The 18,706-nt window shown below is 36.5% G+C and overlaps 1 protein-coding gene across 3 annotated transcripts in view; it reads left to right on the top strand.

Annotated features, from left to right (window-relative positions):
- The window catches only part of LOC109622009 (uncharacterized), a 239,144-nt gene extending 223,747 nt beyond the window's left edge, over positions 1-15,397 (top strand). For all 3 annotated transcript variants that reach the window (XM_062851086.1, XM_062851087.1, XM_062851085.1), the window contains exons 5-6: positions 9,869-10,233; positions 14,261-15,397. In XM_062851086.1, coding sequence (XP_062707070.1) covers positions 9,869-10,233; positions 14,261-14,409 — 514 coding nt within the window. In that variant the 3' untranslated portion in view covers positions 14,410-15,397. The remainder of the gene's footprint in view (positions 1-9,868; positions 10,234-14,260) is intronic.
- The last annotated feature ends 3,309 nt before the right edge of the window (positions 15,398-18,706 follow it).

The raw sequence follows: 18,706 nt of genomic DNA, 5'->3' as shown, positions 1-18,706 counted from the left end.
ATGATGATGATGATATTGTTCTACCATCTATTGTAGCAAGGCGTCTGCCTATAGCACTGACATAATCTGAAAAGCGATTTGATCAAGATTGTGCTGTTATTAAAGCCTGTATCCGCAATAATCGGGACACAGAAGTACGGTTGTAGCTCTGTAATGAATCGGCAAAATTGGTCAAATAATTGACTGAGAACTCTTTGGTGTGTGTGTTTATTATTTGTGCCAAATTTCATTAAAATCGATGCATTACTTTAAACTGTGGATGGAAAACAAACAGACGTGGTTTTAAGCATTTTGTACAATCGTGAGCAATTTTCATTCGTATAATAGATGGTTCTTTCACGCTACAGTTCAAAGTTCTGTTAAAATAGTTATGAAATTTCGTTAACAGTTATGATACTTATAGAGACACTTTCCTGCAAAATTTCATCAACTTTGATCAATTGTCTTGAAAGCTACTGGTGTTGATAGGGGTGAGTGTAAGTGATTTTTTTTCGTGTTTTTCATGTGCGATGTTTGCCTAATCATAACTTTTGAATTTCTCTTCCAATTTTCATGAAATTTTCACAGAAGATAATCTATTATGTGTATATTATGCCTGCAAAATTTGATGATTATTGGTATAGTACTTTCAAAAGTACAGTCGAAACAATAAAGGGTGCTGATTAATTGCTGTCTGAGGGGCTAAAATCACGTTAAGTCCCAATACTTGTTCCGACTATAAAATTGTTGATAGTGCATTGATTTTTTTGAAATTTTGCCTATGCAACAAATGTAGATTGAGATGTTTGTGTTCAAAATTTCAGCCATTTTCTATGTCAAATTCAAAAGTTACAGCGCTGACAAACAAAACTAGGGGCTGTACAAAATTCAATGGCCCACGCTCTTCTCTTTCATTGCTACATTAAAAAGTACCGCACCGATTCACATGAAATTTTGTAGATGTAATCAACACATCTTAAGATGTTATTCGGCCAAAATTGAGTTATTTTAATTTATCTATTACAGAGTTACAGCTGTATTTCTGTGTCCCGATTATTGCGGATACAGGCTTTAGTGGCAGGTACACCTGCCCAAATGGTACAATACCCTAACTCTGTCAGATAATACGTAATAAATGGTAAATGTTTTCGATTGAGCTTATTTTTTTAAATGTTTCATTTAAAACTACGACTTCAACATTTATATCATTCACAAAACAACAAGTCAACAGCATCGTATGTAGTAGCTGCATAAATGTAGCATAAACTAATTAAAACCTAAAGCTAGACTAGCTTCAATAAAAATTCATGCAACAACGCGCAACAGATGGATCCACCCCGGCTGGATGCTTGAGCACTCTTCTGAAATTGAATTGAAATCTTTCCTGCAGTGGCATCTCTTATGGAGTATCTTGTTCCTCCATGCAGGGAACGTGAAGCATCGCAATGCACTTTACCGGCTTTGAAGGTAAACGCAGGCAAAAACTTGGCCGAACTTTCCGCACTGCCACGTGGGTGCCGTAGTGGCACCCAAAGGCGACGCGAAATTGCTGCAATTGTTCACGGTAGGTAGGCAAAATTGTACGGCGGACGTTCACCAACGGAAAAAGATGCGCGAGAAGTTTTCCTCATAGCAAAGCCTAAAAGAAAACGCAGCTCGACATGATAGGCATCAGATTTTAATTTAAGAGAGCAAATCCCAGGTGATGTTTTTGTTTCAGTTTTCAAGCTATATGTAACGTAAATAACACACCAAAAATTCGCATAAAACACCCACGAGAAACATGCTAAAAGCATAATAAAATCAACTCCAAAAATGTGAGGTGATTATAACAACTTCCCACTTCTGTGGATCGATAGACACTTCCGTACGAGCGAGTGCAAATTAAATTAATAAAAAGATAATAGCGCACAGCTACTTCTCGCGAAATGGATACTCCACATTGATATGGTCGATACAGTAGCGTTTAAAATAATTTAACTCGTAATTCTCCGTCATACTTTTTAAGGATTTATTCTAAGATGTTTTTGCTGGTTAACCCTTTCTTAGCCCTTTTTTCTGCAAATCGCCACAGAGATATTTCTCTGCCAATTGTTTTTATTTTCGTATTCGTATATTGTGTGGCAAGCATGATGATATTCTATTTAACGAAATTTCCATTACGATAAGATCCTGGACTGAACCGGAAATCAGAGTGTTGGCGGGCAGCCAACTCAGAATAAAGACGGTTCCAAGTTTTTGAATAACAGAAACGTATATTAAAAACTTCCTGTAACAATATATAATGTTTGTTAGAAATGTGAAATCATAACTATTGGAATAGACTTACGTTTAGTGCTTTATTCTGATTGTATATGGTTGTTTTATGTTGCAGCAAAGTATATAGAGCAAAATGACCTGTGAAATATACGCGATACGATAACTAAATGTTCCGGTTTTCAACAGTCCAGTTAAGGAACTTTACCCTTTCTTGATAGCTACAACTCTTGCACAATTTCAACAATTTTCACCTCAGCCTATGACGTAATCTACTCAAAAAAAAAAGACTTATCGGTAACTATTTAATTTTGGCCAAATCAAGACCTATCTTACCACGAATTAAAGATAATCAATTCAAAGTTATTAATTCTGTGGATACGATTTACTGCGTCAAGGTTTATCGTGTTCTAGATTTGATTGGGAAAATAGAATATTAAATCTGGATTTCATTTAAACATCAAATATCACGCACTTGTTATCCCAAGTAAAAAAGGTAGTTTTCTTAGTTTTAGATCACTATAAAACTTATTAATAATTCACTTTGACTCCGAATTCAGCATGAGCATCTGGCAAATCAAACCACCTTTTTTCCTGGTCTATTGTTCGTGGCCTTCGACGAACGTCAGTGAACTAACGTTAACTGACCATAACGTTCGCTGATGTATTGTGAGATGCGCCGACCGAGGGGTCGTAACACAGAGCGTTTACTGGCTGAGCTCGGGTGAGTTCGTTGACTGACTGAGCTGTATGAGTTCATTGAAAATACAAGTTTAGACATCCTCTGGAGTAGTCGATATGTGTAACCGTCATCTATACTTCCGCTCCATAATTTTTGTTGTTATCGGTTTTACATGACATCAACGATGGAGCTCCGCTAGTGAAATCCAATTGTGAGGCTACCATGCACTGCAGCCGTTGAGTGCCTCCTCTGATACACACCATGTTTCAACAGCGTACAACAGCACAGATTTCACGTTTGAGTTAATCATTCAGATGAAGGGAGGTCGACTAATCTGACTGTTTTCCATACATTTCTTAAACTCGCAAAGGCAGCCCTCGCCTCCTTGACCCGTGCAATTATATCGATCTTGGCGCCGCTATCGGTCGCCATTTGGCTTCCAAGGTATTGAAAGCTTTCAACATTCTACACTGCTCTCCTTGCTACTGCAAAGCTGGAAAGATTTTAACCGTGATCACGATCGATCTCACTTACGTCGATTACGATGAGGAACAGTAGCGGTGATAGTATACATCCTTGTCTCAATCCAGCGACGACTCGGATGTTCTCAAAGACATCCTTGCGCCTGAGAACTCCTCACATGTTTTCGTGATTGAGACGGTCAAAAACTTTTTCGTAATCAATGAACTCCAGGAAACGTATATCATACATACTTTGTCTGAAAACACCTGATTAATGTTTGATCGATAGAGGTATAAAGCGCCGTAAAGGTGATGTTTACACTGAGATAATATACCTTGCAAACGTTAATATAGACTTTTCTTAGTACTATTAAACCCCAGGATCTAGATCAGTGTTTTTCTCTGATCCGAATCTATTAATTCAAGATTACTTTTGAATACTACTGTAGCCTATACCATCCAAACACCGTAGCTGAAACATAGCTTTTGGAAATTATTTGATTGATGACACAGCAACAAGTTGCATAGGGCGGCAGCGGCGGTGGCGTTCCATTATCATCTGGGTGCGATTCCCTCGCAATTCAATTATTAATGGCAGCCATAATAATTGGATTTCTCGTTTAAACAACTGAGCAGACCAAAGGTGGATACGCTTCAATCGCAATCGCAATATCCGCAATATCCATATCTGTTGTACTGTGCACTTACACAGTTGTGTAAATTCTGGAGAAATTGGATGACGTTTTCGCCGCTACTTTTTCTTGATTTTCAACCGTACTAAATACCCTATCAAATTGATAACAGCCAACAGGTTAGCTCGTGTGCTTAGGCGAATTCATGGCGTGCAAATATTTATCTTTGTCCACCCTCTAGGTAACAAGAAAATTGCAAGAACAAGGCCAAACCTTTTAGCAGTGCAACAAATGGTGAGGGCGCAGATGGCAGGACAAAGTGGAAAAATGTCGCAAATTTGTAATGTAATCTAATATCAGATTACTAATTCACTCTGATGCACGTGCCCAATAGGAGATAAGCCACGCTCAATGATGCGGCCCTCGTTCAGAAAAAAAGATAATGCATCCGAAGAGTGCTAGGCATTGCATCAGACAAGAAATGCTTCAACACAACTTGGTGACGACTTCACAGGATTCACTTAACAGATTAAATAACTGTGTAAGGATTATTGAAATGTTTCATGACATTGCGAATGAAATAATCAAAGATTGCCTTGGCGATCGCGATGTTTAATCAAGATAATACTTAATCAGCGGTTTACGCTGTTTAGGGAATCCCTCTATTGATTCAATTGATACTACATAATACTCTATTGATTGTTATCGTCGCTGTGGCGTGATGGTTTATAGGTTATGTTGGACATCAAAGCCAGAAAATCATCGTTGGGTCTAGTTTCACGCTGACCCAGATTTCTAGAAAAAGGATACTTAGGCACGAGGCAGTTTTTCAACGGAATGAAGATACATGCTTTTGTTTAATACAACATCTCTCTATATACGTAGGCATCAGTCAACAATTCTACGCCACAAAATTTGGTTCGCAGCTGCTTCTTACACTTCAACTAATTCTTCTTTTTTTTCTACTTCAACTGGGTTCAGTTTGATTCTCAGCTTATTATTATTATTATTCCGTGTCGGGTATTTCCATCACTGCGACCAGTTTTTTGATCTATTGTGACATATGCCCCTGATAAGTTTTATTATAGCTATGTATATCAAGATGACGTACCACTATTGTGAGAGATCGCCATCGTTTGATTAATAGCATTAACCCAGCACGGTTCGACATTTCGAATGAACTGCACTACCGTACTGGGTGTTGTTCTCCAAATGTCAGAGGATTCTAACAGCCCTTTGACGAAGAACTTACGTCTTGTTGTAAAGAGTGCCGAACAGTGGCACAGCAGATGTTCCGAGTCTTCTTTATCTGTGCCGCAAAAGCGACACATATCATCTTGAAGTTTTCCCATAAGCTTCAAGTGATATCGGCTCGGACAATGACCTGTTATAAGCCCAGTATATACGCTAAGATCTTTTTTGGAAAGATCCAGTATTTTGCAAGTCTTAGAAACATTTGGAATAATAAATCGCCTTGCTTGCCTTGCTATACAAGTGTTTTTTCTAATTGTTCGTCACTTTCGAATGTTCTCTTATTTTGAACTCCATTCGCAAAGCACAGGCAGATAGCCCACAAAAAGGTTCGGGCCCTATGAACTGAAGAGATGATCCAAGCCTTGCTAATTCATCGGCTCTTTCATATCCATCAATTCCACAATGGCCAGGAACCCAATATAAGTTGACCTGATTACGACAGGACAGATCTTGAAGTGATTTAATGCACTCCCAAACATGTTTTGATGTACATACCGCTGACTTCAAAGCATTTAGTGCAGCTTGGCTGTCAGACAATATGCATATATTTGAATGCCTTTAGTTTCTTTGCAAACATATATTAGAGCATTCTAAAATTGCTTGAACTTCTGCCTGGAATACAGTTAGATACTTTCCCATGGGTATCGACAGGTTTATCCCTGGGCCAGTTACTCCTGCTCCCACTTTGTTGTTCGATTTTGAACCGTCTGTATAAAAAAATAATCGATCCTGGTCGAAATTCTGGACCACCGACTCGCCACGAACTTCGATCAGGGTCATAAACTTTAAACATACGGTCAAAATTGTACTTTTTCTCCATCCAGTCTTCGTTGTTCATAACTATGGAGTTTATGCCAAAAGTTTTTAGAATACTAAGATGCCCATTAAGGTCACCTTCCAAGAGGTTCGTAGATCTTTTGATTCTTAGAGCGCTCTTTTCAGCTTCAAATTGTATAAATTGATGTAATGGAAGCACGTGTAATAAAGAATCGAATGCCAATGAAGGAGTGCTTCTCAATGCTCCAGTTATTGAGAGAGTCGCTAGTCTTTGTAATCTTCCTAGTTTTCTCTGAGCGACGGATTCTGTGGTTTTCTGCCACCAGACCAGTGAGGCATAGGTAATCCTGGGTCTCACGATTGCCGAAAAGATCCAATAAATCATTTTCGGTTTCAATCCCCACTGCTTACCAAATGTTTTTTTGCTTATCCAAAGAGCATTTGTCGCTTTTGTGATTATCTGCTCTAGGTGTGAATTCCAATTCAGTTTGCTGTCAAGGACTACTCCGAGGTACTTGACTGTATTTGAAAGATCTATAGATATGCCTTAAGGTATAAATTATTTATAGAAAATTTTCTCCTCTTTGTAAATGGTACAATAGTAGTTTTTGAAGGATTTACATTTAATCCTTCCCTATCACACCACGATGAGATACAATTTAGAGCAGTTTGCATTCTGTTTGCGATGATTTGGTCATATCTTTTGGTCATTCTCAGCTTAGTGTTCTATGAGCAGTGCAGTGGTCGAGACTCTTTCGGAAGTTTGTTTTTCATTATTTGCGGCAGATGTATTGGAATGTATAAATAATCAAAGGGAATCTACATTGGCGTAGCTAGCTTTTTCTTTTATCTCACTCACTCTCCTAAACAAACACGGGAAAGAAAAGGATGAAAGAGGGGGCACAGGCCCCCTCTTGCATCCCGCTCTTTCTTGCGTTTGTTTAGAAGAGTGGGTGAGAAGAAAGAAAAAGCTAGCTACACCAATGGGAATCTATGAAATAAAACTGATGATATGACATCCACGAAAATGAGAGCATTACTTGTTGTGTCTGAATAAGCAAAACATAAGTTGAACTGAGCCTGTATTGAGGCTGAAGAAGCGATACAAAGATGAAGAATATGCTATTGGGATTCTCATTAATGTTTCGACTTTCACAATCAAGTCAAACACAAATCAAACTTATTTCCTTTAACTGTCGTGCCGCAGACGATCTTGTAATGAACTCAAGCGAACTTGCCTAACGTACAGGCGCTGCGAAGTCATGTGCGAAAGTCGCCTGTGATAATAATGAATATGGGCCTGGTCTAAATGGATGCAAATGTCACAATATTCAACTTGATAGTCAGCCATCTATGTATTGCTGATTAATAATATCGAAAAAGCCATTCTTCAGACCAATATTCAGCTGCCATTGCATTGTGCTCAGCCACGTTTACCATTGAACATCCAATGTTCAGCTAGCACTTTCAATTTTCAGCATTCATTGTTATTTGGGGAGAGCTTCATCAGCTAATGATCATTTTGCATGTGTATGCACATCGTGTAGCAGGCAGGAAGATACCAAATGCGAAGTCAAGGAAATTTCCATACAAAATGATCCTGGGCCGACCGACAATCAAAACCGTCACTCTTAGCATGGTCTTGCTGAATACCCGCGCGTTTGCTTACCGCTTCGGATATACAGGGGTGGCCAAAATGATTGGGAAAGGCAACTTTTTTTCTCTCTCTCAAAAAAAAAAATGGACAAGCTGTAACTTTTCATAGAGTGCATCAAAAATTCTCTAATTTTGACTGTTTGTCAACCTATTACAGGGGATAGACAAAATGATCGGGACAGGCAAAATTTTCACTTTACAAAAAAAGTTCAACTAGCTGTAACTTTTCGAAAAGTGTATCGAATATTCTCAAATTTTTACTGTAAGTTCTTTAACTAGTTGTGTATCAGTGGACAAAATTTGGAAAAGATCGAACAATTCTTCACGAAGTTTTTTGAAAAAGATAAAATTATCCGATAGCCAACTTTGAGCTGTTTTACCTCCGGATTCAATGGAACGATTGCAATGAAATTTTGACCATTCGTGACTTATATAATGAACTCTGGAAAACATTTGACTTAACTTGAAATTTTTAACAAGCGAAAAAGTTATAGCGATTTTTATGCATCCCATTAATTTTTCAATTTATTGGCGGCTATGTTGTTACTTTCCTTCAAAACGCATTTATATATAAGTCAATTAGAGGGAAACTAAATGAACTATAATTTAAATCTTGAATTTTGAAACGATGTTGATGTTTTGGATAATTTGGTGTTTTATTAGAAAAATAATCTAATCGTTATAATTTTCTTCCGTGTTAAGAATATTAAGTTAAGTCAATGGTTTTTCATAGCTCATTATATAAGTCATTAATGGCCAAAATTTCATTACATTCGGTTAATTGAATCCGGAGATATAACAGCTCAAAGTTGGCTATCGGATAATTTTACCATTTTCAAAAATCTTTATAACTTCGTGAAGAATTGTTCGATCTTTTCCAAATTTTGTCCACTGATACACAACTAGTTGAAGAACTTACAGTAAAAATTTGAGAATATTTGATGCACTTTTCGAATTGTTACAGCTAATTAATTCTTTTTGAAAAGTGAAAATTTTGCCTGTCCCGATCATTTTGTCTATCCCCTGTATATGTGCATCATTGGTACAAATTTGAGCTCGATTGGTTAATCTTTTGCGAAATAATAACCGTTCTGGTAAATTCCTTTTTTATAAACTAACTTTTGAACTATCATATCTCGGAAACCAGTGAACCGAATTGAATGAAATTTTGAACGTTTATTAACAAAATATTCGAGTCAAGTACAAGACACTGAAGACGACCTTGCAGTTGAGGTCGAAATATGTATCTGCCAAAGGATGTAAATTCTTAGTGGAATTCAAAGGAACAGTACTTAACCCGATTTTCTTTTTATTTAACAAAATATTGGTACTTAACTTAATATGACGTTATAAAATGTAATATTTTCTCACGACGAACAAAATTATACCGGATTGACATTTTCATCCATATAGAGAAAAATAAGTCAAAATTACAATACTACACAAAAATTACCAAATGTGTTCTTCCTTTAATCCAAATAGGCTTTAATATATCTTATTAGAGATAATTTGAGAACAGAAGTAGAAAATTATTGGATTTCAAAACTTAAATTTAATTACATTGATGTTAAAAAATACATTTTTTAGGGAAAGCTCCAAAAAGTTTCAATCTGCGAAAACTTTTTTCAATGTTCAAAAAGTACATATGTTTTAATAACTTGTGAAGCATTAATATATTGATGATGATCAATATATTGTTAATAAACGTTCAAAAATTCATTCAATTCGGTTCACTGGTTTCCGAGATATGACAGTTCAAAAATTTTTTGTCTAAAAAATAGCATTTTACGAAAAGGGTTCTAACTTCGTGAAAGAATAACCATTCGAGCTCAGATTTGTACCAATAATGCACATATAATAGGTTGATAAACAGTCGAAATTTAAGAATTTTTGATGCACTCTATGAAAAGTTACAGCATGTTGAACTTTTTTGTGAGAGAGAAAAAAGTTGCCTATTTCAAACATTTTGGTCATTCCCTTTATGGCTCCAATCCAATAGTTGATCTTATAGCCCAAATATCAACAATATTCCTGAAAAATGGAAAAGTAGTATAAAATAGAAAAATTGCAATTAAACTATTGCTACTCGACTACAACCTATAATATGTAGGCCATGCCTTTAATCCATCAACTTTCTAAATCCCGCATTTTTTTCATCCTCCCAAATACAGACTAAAACGAAGCCCATCTAAGCTGACGGCAGCTGACGCTCTCTCCCTGCTGGCACTGCTAGACTCCCGAGATCCCTATCCCTCGATGTCGGACTATTTCCCGCTCGTGCCAGCCAACGGACCGAATGACGTTCTACCCTATCCGCCTCCGAACTCCGTCTACCAGGACGTTCCCCTCTCCCTAGTTTTGGCTCAACTAGGTGATACTTCCAGAAACACGGCACGGTTGGCCCCCTACAGCGATGACGAGGGCGAATGGATGAACACGTGGACCCAGCCGGCCGTCGACTATCTGGGCTTCCCGACGACGGACGTTGACACACTTTCCCGGCTGGAAAATCTTGACACGAAACCCACGAAGAACGGTAAGTTGAGGGTCGCCCGTGACGGCGATGGTGGTGCCCCGGGATAAGTGGGACACACAAGAATATACCAAATTTGAATGATGTGGCTGAAATGGGTATAAATCGATGGAACAAAATCAGGAAATATCATGCCGTAACCAAAAGGTGGCAGAGAAGGGTGAACACTGCAACTCTCACAAATAATTGAACTCATCTTCAATGTTTCGAAAATCAATTAGGATTTTTGACATTCTTAATAATTTTTCCAACATAAAACATCTATACAGTGTTTTAGGTGAATCCATCAGAACTCTTAGAGTTTGCCGAGTTTCTTCAGAGAACTCGGACAAATAAACGTTATGAGTTACCCCATGGGTAGTGCAAAAAAAAAGTGTGAATTTGTGTCAGCTTTCTACAACAAACTTCAAAAATTTCATTTGTTCAGAAAAATTCTTCTGGTATTTATTTGCGATTTATGTGAGAATCTCATGTAAGAAATCAGTTAAAAACTTCATCAAATATTTTTATACTTCAGTTTATATTATTCGGAGTTCAGAATTTCGCAAGAATCTTTCCGAATAAATAAATAATTAAGAATGATAATAGAAACTACAACAAATTGCAAATAGGGTAAAAGGGTATAATGCGCCCCACCGGGGCAAAACGCCCCTCTTCATTTTCTAGCGATTCAAGCGCTTTTCGCATGTGTGATCGATTAGAAATCTCAAATAAGGTACACCGGGGCAAGTTGAAACGGGTGGGGCAAGATGAAACAGCGGGTTAACATTATGTTTTCCAATGATGATAAGCAGTTTGATTTCCGTATCACATAGTTTTTGATTCAAGCAATCTTTTAGCGAAGAAAGAATTTCAAATTTGTTTTGAAATCTATTTCAAAACTTCGTGTTTCATCTTGCCCCACCCGTTTCAACTTGCCCCGGTGTACCTTATTTCATTTTCATTTTGCAGCAGTTGGTGGGGCAATAAGAGCGCAAGTCAATCCAATGCCGAAGATCAAGGAGGGGTAATGGCCGTAATAGTCCGTGCGGACCACATGAACACCATCGGAAGGGTAATGGTATAGGTTGGGGAAAGGTATTGGACTAGACTTGAGACACAATAATGCAAATACGGTAGAAAGCGTGAAATTGGTTTCTGTAGTAAGGTTCATGTTGTATGTTAGGTCCTTGTCAATTTGTCAGTTAGTTGCCTTAGATTCCCAAACTTAAGTAGCGTTACTGTTTTGTCCCATCAAATATGTAGTCTCTACTCTATTGAAGTGTTATATTAAGTTGTTATGTTCATTATGTCAGTAATTGCTGGTCATAATGTTTTTGCGACATTTATTGCAGAATATTATTTAAGATAAGTAGTAATTTTCGTCCAAAATGTCCAGACTAATTGGTCTCATCGATAACGCATTAGCTGCATAACTAATAATCATTAACACCTAACAGGATTCGCCCCTAGATCCTGGCAATATACGGCTAAATCTTCGAATTGTTCTCTCAGTCCTACTAGTTTTTCTTGTAGAAAACATGTCACTCCCTCACTTTTCATATAGTACCAACATTTAAAAACGTTAAATTATCTTCCTTGTCATACATAAGTAATGTTGTCCAGCTTAGTCAAAGAAGTAGGTAATCAGTTTTCGTGGAGTCGAGAAGTCGAGACGTATTGACGTCAACAAAGCATTTTAAGTTATTGATCACGCGTTAGCTTCGGAATAATAAGCAAAATTAAGGGCGGACGGGACGGTCGAGAAAATATCCGCCATTGCTCTGTTGCTACTAAGATGGTTCAGATTCTACTTCATATTTTGCAACAAAAACCTATCATTGTGTATGCTCACTTGCAGTGCATATGCTGATTGGTTTTCAGCATCTTCAGTGCGATAGGTCTCGAGATTACCATCTTCAAAATCGCGAGGCAGATTGTTAGAAAGAGAGGCAAGATAGGAAAAATAACACGGCGTCCCGTTTCACCTTAAGTGTTGCAACTCGCGCCGGGAGTTAGTATGGACTTGAAATTATCAATGCTATTCGGCTGCAAAATTAGACGAGATAAAAAAGTTCCACAAATTTGCAAAAAAAGAGAATTAGAGCTTTTGAAAAGAAGAAAACTACTTGAAAACTAGTTATTCATTCGTACGCGTAACGTTAGTTAAATTTTCATTTACAATGCGAAAAACCGAAGTACAATTTCCCATCCACTTAGTTTCCTGATAAATTCTTGTTTCCCGCCGTATGTTAGTTATTTACCTTTGCACGCTTAGAATTCAGGTTCCATGGTGAGTATTTTACATTCGTTTACTTACATATGTCGATGATACTTCCCCCATAGATTGTGTTTGTTAGCTTCTGGTTGTCTTTCGAAGATCTTCCATATGTTAATCTGAAAAAGCTTGTGCTCATGCACCGTTCATGTTCCGCAAGGATTCGAACCATGCAACATTTTATAGAGAAAAACAAAGGAGGAAAAACTGATTAGTAATTTTTATGTGTATAGTGTTTATGTTATGAATAATAGAAGTAATTGTTTTAGTATTAGTGTGAATGTGATCAAACAGGAAAAAAAATCGACACGAATATCAATCATAATTTAATGTAATTGATGAATAATATTAATTATATTTCCAAGAAAATAAAATATTTTGTATTTGCAGCATAGCTGGGCCTTTAAAAATTTCAACATTTGATTAGGATGACGAACCATCTGGGCAGTGGCAACCATCTCGGACATCCCCCTGTCACAACCCAATCAACATCGAACCAACTGACCCAAATTCCCGTGCTTGGGTAGATAATGCAAATATCTCACCACGCAAAAGAAATACGGTCGATCAGTCCAACCGGCCGAGCAACAGCAGAAAAATGCCCAAAATAGAGGCCCCTCCCTAATGGTCCAACTACCCTATATCGACTATTTCCTCAATGTGGTCCACGTCGTCTCGCAGTCATGTGTACTTTTTCTTAAACTTTATAACTAAATATTGAAACTAATACAGTAATGAAAATAATGTTTAGAATTGAAATGAGGACAAATCTGTAATACAATTGATTGAATAATAAAGTTTTTTTTTAACATGCATTTGCTTTATTAATATCAATTTTGACTGCGAGACGATGGAAGGAGATTCACACAAGAACGCTTATCGGATGGCACTTTATCCGATGAAGTCAATCGAAGTATGATTCCCCTTCCTTTGCTTAAATCCGCCACCCAAAGCACGCACCCAGTCGGCCATTGAGGAAGCCGTTGGCTACTAGATCGAATTATCCAGGGACATAAGTGGCTTTGATGGTCACTCCTGTTTAACAATACTAGCAACAATTGAAACAAGAGAGCCCTCAGAAGACACTCTTTCCTAGACAATATTGATCCAAAGCCCAGGGCTTTGCCCCGGTGTACCTTATTGAAGAATTATTGCCATCAAGCTGGTCCGTTAGTGGATTGGTATAGAAAAGCAATAAAAATATCAAAAAGTCTGAAATCGAGGCTTTTGGCGTAATATTTTACCTCTTGTGAGCTTACTTCATTGTAAACGAAGCTAGTTCTGTTCGCTTGTGTTACTTTGCAACTTTTATGCAGTTAAACACTTGTTGAAAGACCCTCCTAGGATAAGCATGTGGTGGAATTTTCCCCTGGGACAGTTTTATCACGGGGCTGGACGTTTTTCTTTGGAGGGGGCGTATTGCCCCGTTTGTTTTGAAAAGGCAAATTTTGGAACGTTTTCGAAAAACGTTCCAACGCTTCCATAGCCACGTCTCCAAAGGCAAAGTTCGCATGCAACACTTCACTAACTTTAGTAACAACGATTTGCAGTGAACAATAGATGGAATAAGGCGCTAGTTTCAGATATATTGCCATTTCTGCTTAGGGGGGGCATATTATACCTGTTTACCCTAAATTTAAGAACCGTTTTGCATCCTATTGCTTTTTACTTAATTTTGCAAAGTACATTCTACCAAGCCCCAAATCATCTTACTTTCACTATTATGCCATAGGTTTGAAAGCTGCTAAGCACAATATTTTCCTTCGATTTCAGGAATCTCCCACCAGAAGCGATTTATGATTACGAAGAAGAAACGCAGCGTGAGCTTGGACGACAATGACGACTGCAAGAACGACAACAAGAAAACCTGTCTGCTGCGAAAGTACAGTCAATTGGCAGCCACCAAAGTGGCCCCAGCCTAGACAGTAGGTAACCGGACCCATTGGCAACTCAACCCGGACACGAGACACTGAGTGTGTAAATATACGGAAAATTGAAACAGCAAATACACATACATACATGAAATACTGCAGCCTTTGGAAAGCCAGACGAAGTGGTACTACGGCTCTGTAGAATATATCCTTCGGAGTCGAGACACCCTTCAGACCACTGCCTCAGGTTGCAATACGGGATGGAATCAACGGCAACCAGCATCGCATCAAACGGAAACTGGATGATGAATTTATCAATATCATTATTATTGTGAAAATACCGGATAGCAGAAATTGTTTCCTCGTATTTTCGTTCATGAAAAATCATAACATTGGGAATGGAATAACATAATATTAAAGAAATAAAAAAAGTATTCAATATATGATCCCAAATACATATTTAATCTCTTTCGGATACAAGTCTAACACTGTCCCGTTTCGATGTTGTTCAAAATTGATAAATGTATCGTAAAGTATATCATATGGCTACCATTGCAAAAGAAAACAAATATCAGACATTTTATAACATGGAGATCCATGTACATTCAGAGTTCTACTAATTGACATTATAATTAATCAATTTAGCAATTATATACAATACATCACTATGACAAAATGCGATAAGATTGCGGTTCAGAGGTAAAAATTTTAATTATTAGATAAATGAAAACTACATTCTATATAATCCCAAGCAGCAAGTAAAGCAAATATCTATCGTATAATGATGCTGATCGTTCAAAATCCACAATAAATATTTAAATACCAAACGGTGTCACCAGACACATCAGAGGCACAATAGAAGAGTAAATCAATTGAATCGTGATAATTTCAAACATTCAAAGCAAGCAGTTTTATACTCTTAAGTTATCAAGTACCGCCGTTATGCCACGTAATCGCCGCTGTTTCGCACAAACCATCAGCGAAACAGACCGATGCACTTGATCACGAGTTTCAAATAAAACGCCCTTGGTTGGAAAAACAATCGTTTTGTGTTAAATTTCATTGCAACAAGAGCCTAAAATCGGACAATGCTTCCTGTATGTGTTGGCAAGAGAACACCTCTACGTTTGGAAACAAACAAGTGTTTGTGTGTGTAAATGTTCCGCTGTAATGATAGCGCTCACAATTATAAATGTTACAGCAAAAGGTAATTCGCTTGTTTCTATCCGAAAAATAAACGGCACCAATTTGGTTTGGTTTTCGCAAATGATATGCAATGCTTATGTCTAAGAGCTTGAATAGGTAAGTACCGTAAAAAACGTAGGGCAAGTCAATTATATTTCGTATTAACAGAGGAAAATGTTTAAGAATTAAGTTGTGTAAGGTACCCCGGGGCAAGTGAGACCTACGGCTTTAATTTTATCTATTTTTTTTTATTTTTAAGGCCAACATTCTTCATGGAAAACATAGGCATCACACCAACGGATACTTTGAATTCAAAAATTGTTATTGTTCTCATCATAAAGAGACCATATATGTTATTGTTGTTCATATGTAATTTTCAATTCACTAAATGAGATTAATGTACTCTACTATATTCGCCGTTTAAAAATTGAATATCAAAGAAAATCCAACTTTTTCGGTTTCAGGATAATATTTGGTGTGCTTGCAAATTATTTTAAGCGAAAAAGGTATAATTTATTTTCATTTTTTACCTTTAGTTAACTACTCCCACTTGCCCCAGTGCATTTCAGCATCTGGGGTAAGTGAGACCTATGAGAGTAAACAAACACAATTTCATAGTTTGATCTCGCTGTCTTCAGCCTAAGTCGAAATTCACACATAAGTGAAGTAAAAATCGGCGCCTTAAGTAATCAATCGTTGAATTATACTTAATTTCATCTATACTGATGATGAAGCTATTGTATAAAATAGTAAAGTCTTGGTTAGAACGTATTTTTCTTCGAAACCATCTATTTTTTCATATTTTCATCTAAGCGAATTATATTATTATTTTCGTTTTTCGTTGCTTAATGAGTGTACCTTATGGCCAGGTGTGAAAAAATTGGAAAACGACTTATTCAAAGTTCCCGATTTAAAAATCTTTATTTTATGATCGGAAAATTATGTTAGGGAAAAGATCTGTAAATCTTGAAAAATCTTTTGGCGAGATTCATCAACTACATAATATGAAAAGCAAGCTTGGAAATCTTCCAGCATTTTACTTTATGGCGCTTTTTGTATAGAAAATGAATTTGTTTTGCACAAGATGCTATGGAGGCTTTCCACGAAGCAGCACGAAAAAAATCCATTTTTTTTATTTTGCATTTTTGATTTGCATATAATTTTGCACAGCTGTTCTTATCAATATAAATAACATTTTTTTTTCATATTAAAACTTTTTATGGAGTCTCGTCTCGACTAACTTTCAAATAGGGCCTATGAAAAAATGGAACACATGCGAATGAAAAATCATATCTCTGAAACTGCTTGTTTGATCAGAAAACTGTCTTCGGCAAAGTTGTAGATTAATAAATGGTGGCTCTCAGAAAAATACACATTGAAAAATTTATTAAGTTTTTCTTCCGAAAAAACTGAATTTTATTACTAAAAATTAAATATCTCTAAAAACTATTTTTTATACTTTCGTGATATTTTGTGAGAATAAAGTTCATTCTGTTAGCTACCATCTGTAGAAATTTCATAATGGTAAAAAATGTACAAAAAAGTTATGGCACTTTGAAAATTTTCGGTTGTTTTTTAGAGTGTATGACGAATTCACGCAAACTCACCGTAGGGATTTGGCAAAACTGTCTCAGAATCCGATGGAATTTCTTAGGTATAAAGACTATGTATTATAAAGCAAGATTGCATATTTTTTTTTACATTTATCTAGACTAATATTTGAAAAGGGATAAAGTATGTATTTGACCGTTTTTTTACTCAATATAACTTAAAAATGATATTAGCTACAAAAAAGTTATGTATGGGTGACTTTTGGATAATCATGTAAACTTTCATAACATTGAAAAATGTTAAAAAAAATGCAAATAAGAAAAATTATTTCAATTTGCAAAACATGACATTTTTGCAATTATTGAAAATTTTGCCATATATCGCAAGATGGGCACTTTTGAAGAAAAGCATTTCTGAGGTACCGTGATTTCGGGTAAAATTAATCAGTGGGGTGAAATTGATCGACGTGAGGGTCATTTTTATTTGTTAAAAATATTGCTTTAAACTTAAAACAATTTGTAGAAAATGACTATCATCTGGCTAAAGGATTATTGAATGATGAGTTACATGTTACAAGAATTATTGAATGATGAGTCACTTATTTCTGTATTAAATTCAATATTTTCCGTAATTGCATGTTTGGCGAACTTCAAAGACCCTTTCAAACTTTTGTTACCGTGGCTGTATCGCACATGTAATGAATATTCGAATGGATGCTTATAGCTACCAAATATTTGCTAAACACGATTTCATCCTCAAAAATTTTATAAATATTCAAATGTATACATAAAATTGCACTTTTCCGGAAGTAATCACTTTTTCAGTATGGAAAGTGCATACTTTAAGGCGTTTACTTTAAATTTATTAAACTTAAGGACAAACGTCTTGAAATCCCGCTTCAACAGTTCATCAGAACTTCAGACGCACAAATCTCAAGAAGCACGCTCCAAACAACAGTGCATTTCATTATTCTGTTCTTGTTCACTTGCAATAAGCTTAAAATATGAAGCTCAGGTGCGCTGGTTTTGATTACGAAGAGATTTGTGCTCTCGAAATCGTGAGTAGGTGCCAAAGTCGGCCATTGTGGTGGTCATTTTGGGATTCTAATAAGTCTGTCCTTAAAACTTGAATAATTAAAAATTGAGAAAAAGTTTTGCGCAGCATTTCGCATTCTGGGTTGGTTAATTCAGGTGGAAAACATATTTTTGGCACATGCAAAGATATTTAATTTACTGATCAATTTCATCCCGAAAGCAAAATTATTGATTTTTAAATGATATTTACCTATTGCAATAAAATAATTTGTATTAAAAGTTTCAATCTCGTTGACTGATGAGAATCGTGGTCGTACTTGTTTTATTGCTTTGAGTTTGACTTTTATTGGGTGATCGACTGTACGTTGGATGATATCTTTAATTGGCATTTCAGTCTAACTTGGTCAATCAAAAGCAACTATATGTTTCCTTAACCCGACGTTTCGGTCCTTATTGGACCTTTTACAAGGATTCTGTAATGTTTGAGTTTGACCATTTCGCTAACTATTCAAAAATTAGAGGACAAAAACTGTGAAGAGTGATTAATTGCGTTCGAAATCACGGTAGCATTAGTGTCC

The sequence above is a fragment of the Aedes albopictus genome, chromosome 2 (assembly GCF_035046485.1).
Source record: "Aedes albopictus strain Foshan chromosome 2, AalbF5, whole genome shotgun sequence".
In the NCBI taxonomy this organism is placed as follows: Eukaryota; Metazoa; Arthropoda; class Insecta; order Diptera; family Culicidae; genus Aedes; species Aedes albopictus.
The sequence above is the reverse complement of the archived record's forward strand: the minus strand, read 5'-3'. Positions and strand labels throughout refer to the sequence as shown.